This window comes from Chionomys nivalis, chromosome 21, assembly GCF_950005125.1.
Source record: "Chionomys nivalis chromosome 21, mChiNiv1.1, whole genome shotgun sequence".
NCBI classification, from domain to species: Eukaryota; Metazoa; Chordata; class Mammalia; order Rodentia; family Cricetidae; genus Chionomys; species Chionomys nivalis.
In genome coordinates, this window is record NC_080106.1 from 9,617,482 (window position 1) to 9,633,321 (window position 15,840).

The 15,840-nt window shown below is 50.6% G+C and overlaps 1 protein-coding gene across 1 annotated transcript in view; it reads right to left on the bottom strand.

Moving 5' to 3' along the window:
- The window catches only part of Crispld2 (cysteine rich secretory protein LCCL domain containing 2), a 54,742-nt gene that overhangs the window by 16,634 nt on the left and 22,268 nt on the right, over nt 1–15,840 (bottom strand). Inside the window, exons 7-13 of the mRNA XM_057754350.1 lie at nt 11,244–11,387; nt 10,776–10,836; nt 7,682–7,748; nt 7,142–7,272; nt 6,120–6,163; nt 5,146–5,218; nt 2,469–2,544 (exon numbers count right to left, since the gene is read on the bottom strand). Of these exons, the coding sequence (XP_057610333.1) occupies nt 2,469–2,544; nt 5,146–5,218; nt 6,120–6,163; nt 7,142–7,272; nt 7,682–7,748; nt 10,776–10,836; nt 11,244–11,387 (596 nt within the window). The remainder of the gene's footprint in view (nt 1–2,468; nt 2,545–5,145; nt 5,219–6,119; nt 6,164–7,141; nt 7,273–7,681; nt 7,749–10,775; nt 10,837–11,243; nt 11,388–15,840) is intronic.

Consider the following 15,840-nt stretch of genomic DNA (forward strand, 5'->3'; position numbering starts at 1 on the left):
CGGCTGGGGCCAGCTCGGGCCTCCTGGCCTCGGCTCTGCTGTCTGAGCCACGCCCGGACAATCCTGCTTGTAGCTCACCACAAAGGGAGCTGCCGCCAGGACAGGCACTCTGCTAAAAGGCTGTATCCGTGGCACTCGGAGGCCCTTCAAAGGTCTGGAGACTACACTCCCAAAATAAATCTCTTAGCTAAACAGACATTTTCCAAGAGGCAGCATCATTTCCCAGAATACAAAGTGACCTAGAAACACAGGCCAGCAGTGCCTGGGGATGGAGACACACACTTCCTCCCTTCTCCTGCCTACAGCTCTCTCTCCATCTTCACACCCCCACCACCACCACGCACGCGCACACACACACCTTTCCTGATTTTTCCTTCCTTACTACCTTCTTTATAAAGGGTTTTTAGCATCAATGACTGCAGTGTCATTTTTTATTGTTGTTGTTCAATACTGAGCCATCACTGTGTGCCAAGCCACGCGCTCATTAAAGGCTTCCTTCACATACATGCCTGCTCCTGTGGGCGGAGGTACAGGTAAGCAGACCAAGGCAGAATAAGAGGAAAGGCAGCATGCAAACCCATCTCGTTTCCCCATGTGTTCACTGTGGGACTTGAGCCAGGCTCTTATAAGCCTTAATCCCCCCCTTTGCAAAATGATAAGGATTCCTAAACTAGGTGCTTAAAAAAAAAAAAAACTTGAAACACAGCAGGTGCTTTGCGGCTTTACTATCACACAGCTCCACGTAGGAGCTAGTTTCAGATTTCTAATATTTTTTGCTTTATGTGCTTAGTTGCCATGTTATTTTGTGCATACAGATTTGACTTTGATATCTCCATAAACTGCATCTCTTGTGCTCTTGCATGAAGGATCGTTCTGTTCCGTTCAGTACATTTAACTTTGGTCAGCTAATAACATGCAACTTTTTAAATGGTTTGTATCTGGTTGAAATAGTTTTTTCCAGTCTTTTATTTTGAAAACATTCTAAAATCACAACCTTGAGCTTATTTTGTTTTGTTTTCTCCTTTCTTTGTTCGTTTTTCTCTTTTAGTTGTGAGGATGGAACTCAGGGTTTCAAATTAAGTGAACTACAGCAATCGATGCATGGTATTTTACTTCTTCAGGAAAGTTCTAACATTTAGAACTTCATCTCAGCTAAACAGCTCTCCAGACTCTTTTTTTTTTCTTTTAAGGCTCATAAAGAAAAAAGAAAAAAAAAAGACAAAGAGAAAAGCTTAGTCATGAAGGAGGCCACTGTGGCCTTATGGAACCAAGTGACTTCACGGTTACAGGAATCTGGGACAATTGAAGGCAGATGGAAGCAAAGATGGCGGTGGTGAGGGGAGAGGACCATTAACAGGATGGGGAAAGTGTGAGTGATGCGTTAGCTGGAGACGGATGATATGACCAGCTGGCAGGTTTTCGGGCTAGAAGATACCCTGGGATGGAACAAGTCTGGCTGGTTCTGGGATTTCCACTCACGAAGAGGAAAAGAACTCCTCAGAGGGACTGCACAGGCCTGTGGGCAGCTGGGGTAGGGGGTGGGCTCGAACCTTCTGGGTCACTGTGTCCCTAAACCCTGGACACCAGAGGGAACACACTGAGCTCTGAAGATCAACAAAGGAAAACTGGGCCTTCACATCTGGGTTAGGAGGGAAGAGAGGAGACAGGGGCTGGTAGGTGTACCAGGGTCTCGCCAGAGTAATTTGTGTGTATGTGTGCGCGCGCGCGCACGCGTGTTAATAGCTAAGAACCAGCACAGGGAAACACTGAGAGACTAACCAGCACCTGTCAAAAGAATCCAGAGGAATGGAAAGGTGACTGTACTGGCTAGTTTGCTGTCAACTTGACACAAGCTAGCGTCATCTGGGCAGAGGGACTCTCGACTGAGAAAATAACTCCATCCGATTGGCCTGTGGGCAAGTCAGTAGGCCTTTTCCTTGATTAACGATGGACGGGGGAGGGCCCAGATCACTAGGGTCAGTGCCACTCCTGGGCAGGTGCTCCTAAGCCATGAGAATGCGAGTGAGCAGACCACGAGGAGCCAGTCAGTAAACAGTGGCCAATCAGCTCTTGCCTCCAGACACCTGTCCTAGCTTTTCTCAGGGACCCATGAGTCCTGAGAGCTGCAAGCTGAAATAAACCCTCTTCTCCCTAAGCTGCTTTGGCAGTCAAAGAAACCCTAACTATGTCAGTGATTGAATAACTGAGAGACCGAAGCTATGAAAGAAACACCAAGACCTTCAAACCATGAAAGACCTTCCAAGTGTGGGGAGACAGGCTAGGACTTCCATTCATAAAGACAGACAGTGGGAGTCCGATCCATCTCTGGATGGGACACTGGAGCCATGGCTGTAGCCACAGGTGGGCTCAGTGCAACCAGAGGCTACGGCATGGGATCTCGGGTCATAGCTTCCACACCTCGGGATTGGGTTTCTGAGGTGGCCGCTGAGCAAGCTGGCCCTACTCACGTCAGCATAGATGTTGGTTCCGAACACAGGGGCCCAATAGGATGGCTCTTCTCCGCAGCGTGCAGGACACCGGACTCTGGAAATGAGAAGGAATTCTAGGGAGGACCAGCAGAAGATGCATCCTGGCCTCACCCCTTGTCTGAGTTTTCAGATTCACAGTCTCTAGATGAGGAAGCAAAGCTACTGTACTCTCTTGCTTTCTCTCATCACATTTTTATCTGTTCTGTGTGTGTGTGCGCATGCGTGTGTGCGTGTGTATGTGTGTGCACATGTGAACTCAGGCATGCCATGGCACATGTGTAGAGATCAGAGCTCAGGCTGCAGGAGTCTGCTCTGGCACCCCATGGGTCCTGGGGAGCCAGCTCGGGTGGTCAGGCTTGGCAACAAGAGTCTTCACCCCCTGAGCCATCTTGTTAGTCTCCAGCTTGCTCTCTACAGACAACACAGAGGCCTTGGAATCATGGCTCAGGGGTGGAACATTTCCTTGTACACACAGGGCCCAGGATCTAGCCCAGCACTGACTGAAGCAAAGGAGACAATTGTCGTCGCCCACCCCCCCCATGGCCGCGGGAAACACATCCTTGTCTCTGTGTAATCATGCATGTAGAACTTGAAAATCCCATGGAAACGGTCGCAAAGAAATAAAGCAGAGAAATAAGGCCCCAGGGGAGGCAAGTTGGGCTGTGGGATTGCACCTTCCCTTCCTGGGTGTTGGCGGGGTGTGCCGTGGGTGCAGAACAGAGATCGTTATCAATGAGTTTTCCCTATGTGGGGAGGAAGGGTGGAGGGCCCTCACCTCAGTGACTCAGAATATTTCAAGAACAACACAGATAACTTGGGGCAGAAAGGGTTAGATTACCATGGTGGCCTCAGCCCAACTGATGGCCCCAGGGATGAAGAGGGCTCCTCAGAATGGAAATGAGTGGGCCCAGGTGACTGGCAAGCCCCGTGCCAGGAAGAAAAGTATGAACTTTGCCTAAGAAAAGGCCTTTTGTGTCTGTTTGGAACAGTTTACCACAGGCTGAGCCCAGGGACCACAAAGCCAAGATGGCGGCTGAAAGCCACCTGGCCCAGAGACAGGCAGGATGCTTGGCAGGAAGAAAGTCAATCAGCCAGACTGAGGCAGTTCCTGGAGAGGAAGGGAAGGAACAGGCAGGGAAGCAGTGTGTGTATGTGTGTGTGTTTGTGTGTTGTGTGTGTATGTGCTGTGTGTGTTTGTGTGCTGTGTGTATGTGTTTGTGTATTGTGTGTTTGTGTGCTGTGTGTATGAGTGTGTGTGTGCATGCTGTATGAATGTGGTATGTGTGCTATGTGTATGTGATGTGTATATATGGTGAGTGTGTGCTGTATGTACATATGTGATGTATATGTGTGCGTGTGCAAGCTGTGTACTGTGTGTATGTGATGGGAATATGTATGTGTGGTGTGTGTGTATGTATATGATATGTGTGTATGTATATGATGTGTGTGCATGGTGTGTGTTGTGTGTGTTTGTGTGGTGTGTGTGTGGTGTATATGTATGTGTTGTGTGTGTAGTGTGTGTGTTGTGTGTATGTGTGTGTGGTATGTGTATGGTGTGTGTGTTTTTGTGGTATGTGTGTGGTGTACATGTATGTGGTATGTGTGTAGTATGTGTGGTGTGTGTATGTGTGTGTGGTATGTGTGTGGTGTGTATGTGTGTTTGTGGTATGGTATGTGTATAGTATGTGCTATGTATGTGCATGGTATGGGGTGTGGGGGGTATGTGTTATGTATGTGTGTTTGTGGTGTGGTATGTGTGGTATGTGTTGTGTATGGGGGGGGTGTATGTTTAAAAAACAGTTAAGAGTCTAAGAACTCTCAAACCTGCTCCTGGTGGTGTCGGGTCAGAAAGCAGCCTGGACACATGGACCCTGGCAAGGCTTTCTTCATTAGTGTTTCCTGCCCTTCCCTTCTTGTTTCTGTAACACTCAAGAAATCCATTAAATTGCTGTGATGTTTCCTTGACTGCTTGAGCCAGAGTGGTCTCCATAACAACATCCTCGCAGGCTCTCCCCTGTGTAGACCCGGGGGTTCTATCCCTGTCCCTTCCAGAATCCAGTCTCCAGGCCCCAGGGCTCCCAGGACAGCATATCACCCGCACTTGAGGTGGCTGTCCAGTTCAGGGTGCTGGATACACACTGCACCGCACTACAGCTACCGTGGGGCTGAGCTCTGCTCTGGCCAGAGATCTTCTCTTTGCTGTCTTTTCTGACAGGGGCGCAACTAGTAGCCAGCAGGTACATCCAGGCTCTGCTGCATCCAGGAGGGGGAGCATTTCTGTGTCCCCTTCCTAGGGGCTCTGGGGGAGCTTTAGAGACATGGGTCCCCAGGACAAGATGAGCCCTCTCTGGCAAGTCAAGGCTCAGTCAGACACAGTGGCTTTGTTATGTTCACCAAAGCTGGGTAGAGAAGTTCCCAAGCCCAAAGTTCTCTCTACTGAGGCTCTGGTGTCTGGGGAGGGCCCCGGGTATCTGATGATCTTAACCTGCCACCCATGAGGAGTAGGGGGACTTAGGGTGGGAGTTAAATATCTCCAGTTTAGATAGAGGGCTGGCTTCTGTGTCCAGCCCTGCACAGAGCCTTCTACACATGCCTGACCGAGAGGAGGCAGGCCTGCAGGAAGACACCTCAGGCGAGGGGCATCTGTTCCTCTTACCTCGGGCAGTGAGTGGCCGGCTTCTCAAAGGGACAGAGCTGCGCGACTGTGGCATGGCAGTCCACACTCTGCTCTGAGGACAGGAGACAAAGTGTCAGGTCACGGCTCACGGGTCAACAGAGTGGAGACAGCGGCACAGCCCAATGTGTCTGCCCGTGCATACATCTCCCTTGGTCTCTCCATGAGAGAGTCCCATGCTGCCATCTGAAAACTGATGCTTGCTTTCAAAACCTGTCCCCTGTTCTGCCATCTTTGACCATCCCGGATGTGATTCTATGTCTACCCGCGGAGAAGCTGGGGGGCACTAGTGGCCACAGTGGCCCGATCGCTAGCTCCTGCCTCAGTTTCTCATCTCCCTGGCATCTATCTCTGCCAGGACAGTGATAGGACCCGTCAAGGCCTTTGACCAGCAGACCTGAAGTTGACCATGTCTATGGTATTCAGGTGGCAGCCACGCCCCCGTGTTTCTGGCTCACCCATTTATAGTCAAGTTCAAAGCTATCTTAGAAACCAGTGAGAGAGCAGGTGGTGGTGGAGCAGAGACAGGCAGATTGCTGAGTTCCAGGACAGCCTGGTCTACAGAGTTAGTGTCAGGACAGCCAGGGCTAAACAGAGAAACACTGTCTTGGAAAACCAAAAAAAAGTAAAGAAAAAGAAGGAAGGAAGGAAAGGAGGGAGGGAGAGGGGAGGGAGAGATGGAGGGAGGGAAAGAAGGAAGGCAGGCAGGCAGGCAGGCAGGCAGGCAGGCAGGAAGGAAGGAAGGAAGGAAGGAAGGAAGGAAGGAAGGAAGGAAGGAAGAAAGGAAGGAAAAGAAACCAGTGAGAGAAATGCCCTCTCCTGACAGAGCCTTTCTTGGGAACAATGGTTCAGGCTGAAATGATAACTACAAAGCAAAGATGAAGGAAGGGAGATTTCCTGGGAAACCCCAAGCTCCCCATGCATCACCCTTCTCCCTCGGGGCCTGGCTGGCTTACCTTTTACTTTGGACACTGTGAAGGAGCTAGAAGGCTTGTATTTGCTGGAAAGGAAAACATGAGTCAGGGCATTCTGAGTACTAACAGCCCACATGCCTCAAACTGCCTGAAGCTTAGACTATTCCAGAGTGGGACTGTATGACATTTTTGTTTGCTTGTTTGTTTTCTTTTTCAAGACAAGGTTTCTCTGTGTAACAATCCTGGTTGTCCTCAAACTCGCTCTATAGACCAGGCTGACCTTGAACTCACAGAGATCCTCCTGCCTCTGCCTCTCAAGAGCTGGAATTAAAAGTGTGCACAACTACCACCCGACCATAACCCTTCTTAGAATAATATACTTCTTTTTCGGTTTCTTTATATATGTTCCAGCAGGGTTGGAGCTCACTGTATTGTGGGCTAACCTCAAACTCATGGTAATCCTGTTTCAGACAGAATAAAGGTTTTAAATGTGTAAGATGAAGCAGAGCCAGTGGTCAGAAGACTAGAGGAAGTAAGATCCAGAACGTCACCAGGTGGCCCGACCCTCGGAGACCTCTGACTGGATCAGCTGGTAGCCGGGAGTTAGTCAACTGTGCTGCATGTGTTGGCTTTTGTTTTTCTGTTTTCTTAGAATATTGCCAAAGTTTCGATAACATGTGGGGGTGAGGGTGTGCTTGTGAGGGGTGGGAGGGGGTGTGTGCTTGTGGGTTGCACATGCAAGTGTGTGCACACATGTGTGAGGAACAGAGATCAGCCTCAGGCACCATTCATGTTTTGGGGGGTGGGGGGCTCTTACTTGCCAGGAGCTCAGCAGGTAGGCTAGGTTGCCACTAAGTTCCATGGACCCTCCTGTCTCTGCCTCCCCAGTGCCAGGATTACAAGTACACACACCACATAGGGCTTTTTACACAGGTCCTTGTGTTTGTAGGACAAGCACTTTACCAACTGAGCCCTCTCCCTGGCCCTCAAAACCACTTCTACAATAAAAGATCACTGTCAGGACACATTCCCCCTCCCCTCCACACAGAGAACAGGACAGGTACCTCAGGGACTCCACACCATTTTTTTGAGATTTGACAAAGAAGGGGACCATTCCGTTCCTGGTGATATCCACCAGGCCACCTCGATCATCGATGACGCCATAATGGACAGCAGCCCGGCATATACTGGATGACTATAGAGCAGAGCAGAGAACACGATGCAGAGTTCCTCTCCCAGAACCATCTGAGGCTCTTGTCCCCGGCCAACCGAAAGTCAAAACTTTGGACCAAAATACGCCCTGCCCAACCACCCATTCATGGCTGTCCTTAGCCCCACTCTTGTTCCTGGATGGCTTAAGAGCTCATCCTAGCTGCGTAAGCCCTTTTAGCCAAGCGTGTTGACTCCAGTCCCACAGTGATATCCAGTCCTGGTTCCCAGAAGTGGCTTCAGCAGCTTTTGAGCCACTAGACTATGCAGATGGGTCCATTCAGATGGTCCAGATTGAGTAAGAACCGAACACCCGTCTCTATGAATCTCATTTGCTTTAAGCTACCTGGCGGGGTTTCCCATGTGCTGGGTACAGAAACTCTGATCACACTCACACTCTCATAAAACAGAGATCCAAAAATCTTCGCCTTGTTGTTCAGACAGCCTGCAGGGCACTGGTACCTGATGGGTGAGAAAAAAGCTCATTGGTGAGAGCGCCCAGTGACGCTGCCGTGTTTCCTCGCTAGCTTTCTCACTGAATTCAGAAATGTCACTGATGGGTCCCACTGCTATGAACAATTATGTGTGCTTCTGTGTGTATGTGTTATGGGTGTGGGTGCCGGCAGGTGCCAGGGAGCTGTGTGTGTGTGTGTGTGTGTGTTGTGGGTGTTGGCGTGGGTGCCAGTAGATACCAGAGAGCTGGTGGGATCCCTTGGAGAGGAAGTTACAGGTGTTTGTGAGCCACCGGGGTGAGTGCTGGGATTCGAACACTGGTCTCCATTTAGAGCAGTCATTCTTAACTGCTGAGCCATCTCTCTGGCCCATTTGTTTGTTTTGAGACTGAGTCTTACTTTGTGGCCCAGACTGGTCTGGAACTCATTACGTAGCTGAGACTGGCCTCAAATACGTGACGATCCTCCTGCCTCTGCTCCTCAGTGTTAGGATGACAGGTGTACAGTACCCAGTGTGGGGGGGGGGGGTGCGTGAGAATGGTAAGCCAAAGGTCAATGTTGGGTGTCTTCCTTAGATAAGTCTCTCTCTGAACCTGGGGCTCCCCAGTTAGGTAGGCAGACTAGTCGGGAAATCCTTGCAATCCGCCTGTCTGTGTTTCCCCGCTCCAGCCCTGGGGTTACAGACTCACACCCAGCTTTTGCATGGGTGCTAAAACTCTGGCTCTCAGAGGTACAGAACAAGCCTTCACCTGCATGGAGTCATCTCCCCAGTCCGAGGTTTGTGGTTGTTAAATGAAGTTAACAGAACAGTGAGGTTCCTGTTCACCACAGACTGAAGTCTAAGCTATAGGAAAGCCTTCAAGGTCATGTTCACAGACCCTCCAACTTCCCTTGTACATGCCAGGTACAAAGTCAGCAGGTTCGCAGAGTGGTGGTGGCGCCCGCCTTTAATCCCAGCACTCGGGAGGCAGAGGCAGGCAGATCTCTGAGTTTGAGACCAGGCTGCTCTACGGGGTGAGTTCCAGGACAGCCAGGGCTACACAAAGAAATCCTGTCTTGACAAATCACAACCAAAACAAAATAAAAAAAAAAAAGTCAGTAAGTTACCCAACTGTTCATCAAATATACCGGGACTTGTAAGGACTAGACAGATGGCAGCAGGTGATAAAGGCACAGTCAAACATAGCTTTGTGTCACCGTATGTCAGCTTGTTATGTAGCTACTCAAAAATGAAAGGTCTGAGGAACGCTGGTGGATTCTGGAGAATAATCAGCGAACACATGAGCAGGACTGGCCTCAGCAACATGGATAAAAAGCAGGGCATGTGAAGCCGAGGGGGTTTGGGGATGCTTAGTATTTTTAATGAATTACTGCTTTCTTGCATTACACAATGAATTAAAATGCCTTTTAAAGCCAGGGGTTGTGGGGAAGCCTCACGGATGTTACTTCTACAGTGAGGCTAGGCTGCCATAGTTTATGATTTGGGTTGAGTTACCCTGGCTGCCTGGAGGCCTCTGGAGCCGCTGTAGAGAGACCCACAGCTTCATCCTGCCCAGGCACTGCCACCTCACCGTCTTCTAAGCTTAGACGGCTCCAGAGCACTCATGAAATGTGGTCTGAACATACCTGCTCGCTACCCAGTTCACCCAGTGCAGACGGTGGATGCCGCCTTGGGTGTGGGTGTGGTCATTCCCCCACATCTGGCTTGTGTCACTAACACTTGTGGTTTCCTCCCACAGGCCAGTACTGCACAGACATCCATAACTGAGCAGGGCACCCAATGGGTGTGCCTGTGAGACAGCCACATCCTGGCTACTGTTTCATGTCACTCCTTGTGTGAATGAAGGCCTCTCCCACAGAATGGACTCCAGGTCCATTGGGTGATATGGAAAAGCCATATTCTCCTTCCAGCCCCAAAGAACTCCGCTCAGCTCTTGGTGGACTCAGACTGTGCCGGCAGCCCTGGGCAGAGGCCTTCAGTGACACTCTCCGAACGCTCCCCTAGACGAGGCTAACATCCCTCAGGGAGCAGGGCTCATGTTCTGTCTGCCTAGGGAGGGCATCCTGCTAAATCCTTAGAGACTGCAAGCTGCTGGCTAAATTTCAGGTAGTTTGAAGCCACCAGCCCCAAGGGCAGAATTCACACCGGTGCCCATCAGGGTTGAGATACACTGGCTACAATAAGAGATTTCTTGTCAACTTCTCCCACAATGCATTGAGGTCCTCCCCATGCCCCCCCCCCCAGGGTGTAGTACCCTCTCTGGATCAGAGACAAAGTACTTGGCAGTACTGTGTGCCCAGCAGGGTTATTTTAGGATACACTGGTTATTTTAGGATATCACCCCCAGTTTTGGTTGTCCCCCACTGGCATTTGGTGGAGATCAAGGTCTTGGAGGTTGCTCAAAATTCTCTAATATAAGCCGGGCGATGGTGGCTCACACCTTTAATCCCAGCACTCGGGAGGCAGAGGCAGGCGGATCTCTGTGAGTTCGAGACCAGCCTGGTCTACAGAGCTAGTTCCAGGACAGTCTCCAAAGCCACAGAGAAACCCTGTCTCGAAAAACCAAAAACAAAAAACAAAAAACAAAAACAAAAAAAACAACAACAAAAAAAAATTCTCTAATATACAGGGTATCCCACCTTAATAATGTTTTAATGTCTCATGTACCCTAGAAGCAACAGGTGAGAAACTCTGGTGACATGTAACAGAGACAGACCATTCGTCAGTCAATCTGAGGTGGTGGTCAGGAGTAACAGTGGGTGTCATGGTTGGGGGACAGCAGGATGTCACAGTCAGGAGGACTGAGGAGTGTCATGGTCAGTCTAATTAGCATATGGCATGTGTGGTAGCTTCTAGCTGAGTCTGGTGTACGTTGTGCTAACAGTGTGAGTACCATAGCCTCCCCAGGAGGCTCAGATTAGGCTGCAAGGCTTTAGCAGATCATGTGACTGACTGTGTCTCCGGAGTGTCCCAAAGGCAGCTAGCTCAGCCCAGCCCAGCACAGCCCAGCTCAGCCCAGCCCAGCCGGGCCCTCACCTGTTACACGTGGATCCCTTGCACGTGTCCTTCATCTTGGTGTCACAGCGAACCACTTGGGCTAGGAGAGACATGGGAATGGGACTATGAGGCCAGGAGGGTGAATCTGGGTTAGAAGACTCCTCCCCCGTCCCAAGGGACTTTTTGGAATGCTCTGGAATCCACACCATCACTAGAGAAAGAGCAATGACTCCTGGCTCTGGGCTTCTATAGGAGGCTTGAACAGCAGAAATAAATAGACTTCATTTCTATTTCTTTTTTTATGTATATAATATATTATGTACATATATTATATACATAATAAATACATATTTTAAAAACAGCGTTTTCAAATAAGAATATGGGGCTGTGCCCTAGCCAGGTCTGCCTTACCCTCTCCTGTTGCCCGGTTCCAAGCTCCCTTTCTCTACCAGCCCCTAGCAAAGGGAGCTGGGGGCAAGCACCCCAAAGGCTAGGAACACCACTCACTCATGAAGCTGACGGCTGGGGTCTTCTTGGGCTTCGAGGGTCTGACCACCCTGGGCTGAACCCAGACATGTTTTTCCTCGGGAGCAGGGGGCGATTCCACCTCGTTCATCTCATCCACCTCCGGTTTCTGACTGTTAGGCTCTTCTAATGGTGGTAAGGAAGAAGAAAGAGAACATGCTGCATTCAACCACAATACTCTTGGACTTTGTTGTTAAGACTGGATTTTACCGTGTAGACAAGGCCAGCCTCAAACTCAGAAATCCACTTGCCTCTGCCTCCCCCATGCTAGGATTAAAGGTTGGTGCCACCGAAGTCATCTCTAAAAGGCTCTTTGGAAAAAGCAGCCTACAGACTAAGCCCTGAGATTTGGATTCACAAAGACTCGTTTCAGCTAGAGAGAGGAGGTTACTCTGGGGACAGGCCTGCCCAGGTGGAATTCTACCAGCTCTGGGAGGATGGATGGTCAGCTTGCTTCTATGTTTACCTTGGACTTCGGAGAAGTAGCCCTAGGTGCGGGTGGGGTGCAGCACCCACACTTGGAGGTCAGAATGGTCACTTGTCCCACCTCCTCTTCTACACAATCATCTGTCCCTGGCCCTAACCATAGCCTCAAAGCTGTGGCTCTCTCCGAGGTCCCTCTGATTTCTGGTTTGGTTGGGGGACAGTCACAGAGGCTCGTGCCACACTTCTACCCCTAGTGACAGGGACCACTCGCCTGGCTCAAGCCATGGCTCAGCAATGGAGATTTATAGTCTTAGTGTTAGACCTAGCTAGACATAGTGGCTCATGCCTATAAGCTCAGCATGCAGGAAGCTGAAGCAGGGGGACTGCTTCAAGTTCAAGGCCAGCCTGGCTATAAAGTGAGTAACATGATAATCTAGCCTACATGATGAGACCCTATGCCTTAGTTGGCTTTCTATGGATGTAATAAACACCATGGTAACTTGGGGAGGAGAGGGTTTATATGGCTTAGAGATGACAGTTCAGTGAGGGAAGCCAAAGCAAGTACCCAGAGGCAGGAGCTGATACAGGGGCCATGGAGGAGTGCTGCTTTCTGGCTTGCTGTCTGTGGCTTGCTCAGTCTGCCTTCTCATACAACTCAAGACCACCTGTCCAGGGGTGGTACCACTCATAGTAGGCTGAGCCCTCCCACATTAGTCATTAACCAAGAAAATGCCCCCACAGGCATGCCTACTGTCCAAGTTGACAGGGGCATTTTCTCAGTAGAGGTTCCCTCTTCCCAGACCACACTAGCTTGTATCAAGTTGATCCAAAAACAAAAACAACACCTAACCAGTATACTCTGTCTCAAACAACTTAAAGGGCAGGATGTGTGGCACAGACCTGCAATCTTCACATTACAGAGGCTGAGGGAGGAGGATTGTGAGTTCAAGGCAGCCTGGACTACATAACAAGATCCCATCTCAAAAGGCCTGGTACATAGAGCTATCTAAAGCTCCCAGCTCCTGGTTTAAAAGAGTACAGCTTACTCAGTCTCGATCTTTTTCCTCCCAGGGCATCACACGCCTCTCCATCCCCATGATCATGCTCCAACCCCAGCCCCTTCCAGAGAGCTTAACCTTATGGGCTGACCGTGCCTCCGAGCGTCAGCTCGCTAACCTCTGTTCTCATTTGGATGGGCAATAGAAGCGGGACCACCAGGACACCAAACTTTGACCTCCAGCCAAAGCAGAGCCTGAGGGTGGGTTGGCCCTCCTGTGCCACCTGATACATGATGAGCCCCCAGATGGCCCCACCAAGGACCACAGCTCTCCACAAGTGTCTGTGTGGCAGAGCCGGGAAGCACCTTCCACATACCTCGGAGGAGAAGGCATGGAAGCTCTGTGATGGCCAGTAAACCCACTGAACACACCTCACAGCTCAGCCCACCCACCTCAACCTTGCTGATTAACACTCCCATGGGCCAATGAGGGGGGCGAGTCCCCCACCCTCCAGGCTGGCAATCTCCTTCATAAGGAAATATTTTCTCTGGTACAGAGTTGGACTATCCGTGGATACGCTTGGGCCAAGACTATTTCAAGGAGCACCCACAGGCCTCTCTGATTCCACAGAGGCCCATCATCACCAAGGGCTACTGCCTCTCCTGGAGCAAGGGACTGTCTTCACAGAGGGACATCCTGGGTCTTGATGTTCTCTTGCCACCATGACAGGTATCCAAACGAAGGGACAGCGAGTGAGGCACCCTGTCTTTACAGGTGGCACGCTGGGCAGTGTGTGGAGACTGATTTTTCCCAGGCCAGCCCAGGCCTGAGAGGAGAAGGGATAGGAAAGGCAGAGGTGGAAAGACACGCACATGGCTGGCTGTAATTTCATCTTTGCTCCTGGAGCCCCAGCTTCATGACCCACTGTACCCACAACACCCCATATACAGGAGAAGCTCAACAAAATCCCAAGGGAGCGAGAGACTCAACCCCCAGCCCCTGAGAGTCAAGGAGAAAGGATGTCTACCAATAAGGCCTGAGGCTCCCAAGGTTGGAATTCCCAAAGCCCAGGAGCACAACCCTGGCCTGAACCTCCATGGAGCCCCTGGGCTGCACAGGGAGCCTCAAGGCCTGTTCCATCAATGCAGCCATTCACGGGCCCCTTGCTGACAGCCAGGCTGTCTGGGAGTGAGCTGGGTTTCTTCCATTGGCTTTAGGATCTGACAACTCAAAAGGCCAGCTTTACTGAGAGAATCTAGCTTGGGAGGGTCTGAGGTAGCTCACTCTTTCATAACAAAAGCAGGCAGTTCTATATCATAGAGATGTGTGACCCAAAGGGACTTGGGTACTTCCTGGTAACCATAACTGCATAGATCATAGTCTCTTCATGCCCAGGATATTCAACACACAGTCTGCTCCAAGACAAGGGTCTCAGGACCCAGGGTATTGCCATCCCACCGGTTCTCCTGGCTTTGTGACTGGCAACATCTGAGCTTCCAGGCCCTGACCCACTCCTCATCTTTCTGCCATAAAAGCCATGATAGCCACTTCACATATGAAGAAACTGAGGCTCAGAGAGGCAAGAGGATGTAGAAGGGACCCATCTGGGCTCTCAGAGCTGGGATGTAGCTGAACAGAAAGTCAGGTACCTCCTGGGCCTGCTATCCCCTACGGGGTACCGGATAAAAGGAAACTTCTATCCTTATCCTTAAATCCTTGTGTCCCCATTATAGGTCATGGCCTTAAGGGTGCCACGGCACACCCTTATTTAGTGGCTTATGTAGATAAGCCGAGTTAGGGGAGGTTTTCTGCATGGTTAGCTAAGAAAACGACCATGTCTGCCAAGCAAAGTTGGGTGTTTTCCACCACAAATAAAGAAATAAGCACATGGGCACCGTGAGATGGTAAGCGAGTGTCTGGAGCCTCCGTGTGCTCTGACTTCTTGAAAGAGCCCTCTGTGGAGGGGAGAGTCTGTTTATCCACCAGCACATGGGACGCACCTGCCCAGGGCCCTGGAGTGTGCCAACAACTGTAAGACAGGGCAACCAAGTTCCTGAGGAGTGTGGGGGTCACGAGAACTTGGTGGCAGGTGCATGTCTGTCTGATACCCAGAGACTCCCTGAAGATGGGGGCATCAGATCTGTCTCCAAGGAAGAGCTGTCATGGGGACCTGGCACAAGGCAGTTCCTGGGGCAGACTGCAGGCAGGACCATGCTCCCAGGGATCTCAATTGTCCCTGCTTCTGTCCCTGTCCTCTGGTAGTGTTCCTCACATCAGTCAGCTGGAGTGGCAAAGAGCCTGGCCTTCTGGGAACTAGGATCTCTGCTATTCCACATCCTAGAGCTCAACAGACTGACCCCACATCCATCTCAGGGACAGAACAAGTCAGAGGGTCACTGCTGCAGGCCCACCCTCCCCTGCGGTAGAGTCTGCCCACTCCCTTCCCAGTCAGCCCTGGGCAGCTATTAGAGCCGCACAGAACAGACATTGCCCTGGAGGACCCCCAAACCAACCTTCTGAGAGTCAGAACTACCCCAGAACGTCAAGGACATGTTAAGCTGGAGAATCTGTACTGGAGGAAAAATGGATGCTTTCTAAAGCCCTTTGGGAGTCAGCAGTCATGAGCAGAAAGCATATTGTCCCCAGGCAGCCTTGACGGCAGTCACTATCAAGAAGGTAAGGGAATGGGTTCCGGACAAGGGCACCAGTACCTGTGGCTGATTGGGTGAAACTCAAGCCACTTGCTTCGAGTTTCATGTTAATTGCCTGGATTTTGTCAGGTAGTAGTGGTGCATGCCTTTAATCCCAGCACTTGGGAGGCAGTGGGAGGAGAATCTCTGTAATTCAAGGTCAGCCTGGTCTACAAAGCAAGTTCCAGGACAGGCAGGACTACACAGAGAAACCCTGTTTCAAAAATCCAAAATAATAAAAAAAAAAAATCACCTGGATTTTATGTGCAGGTTTTGTTTTGGGGAGGTCCCAAGAGGTCAAGCAGAGTTTTGCTATGAAACCTAGGCTGATTTCAAATTTGTGGCAATCCTCCTGCCTCAGCTACCCAAGTGCCGGGATGACGGGTATGAGCCACCACCTCTGACTTACAACCCTCTGTCTTAAGCAGACATGCTGAGGAAGGTGTGGAGGGTGTCTGAGTCCAA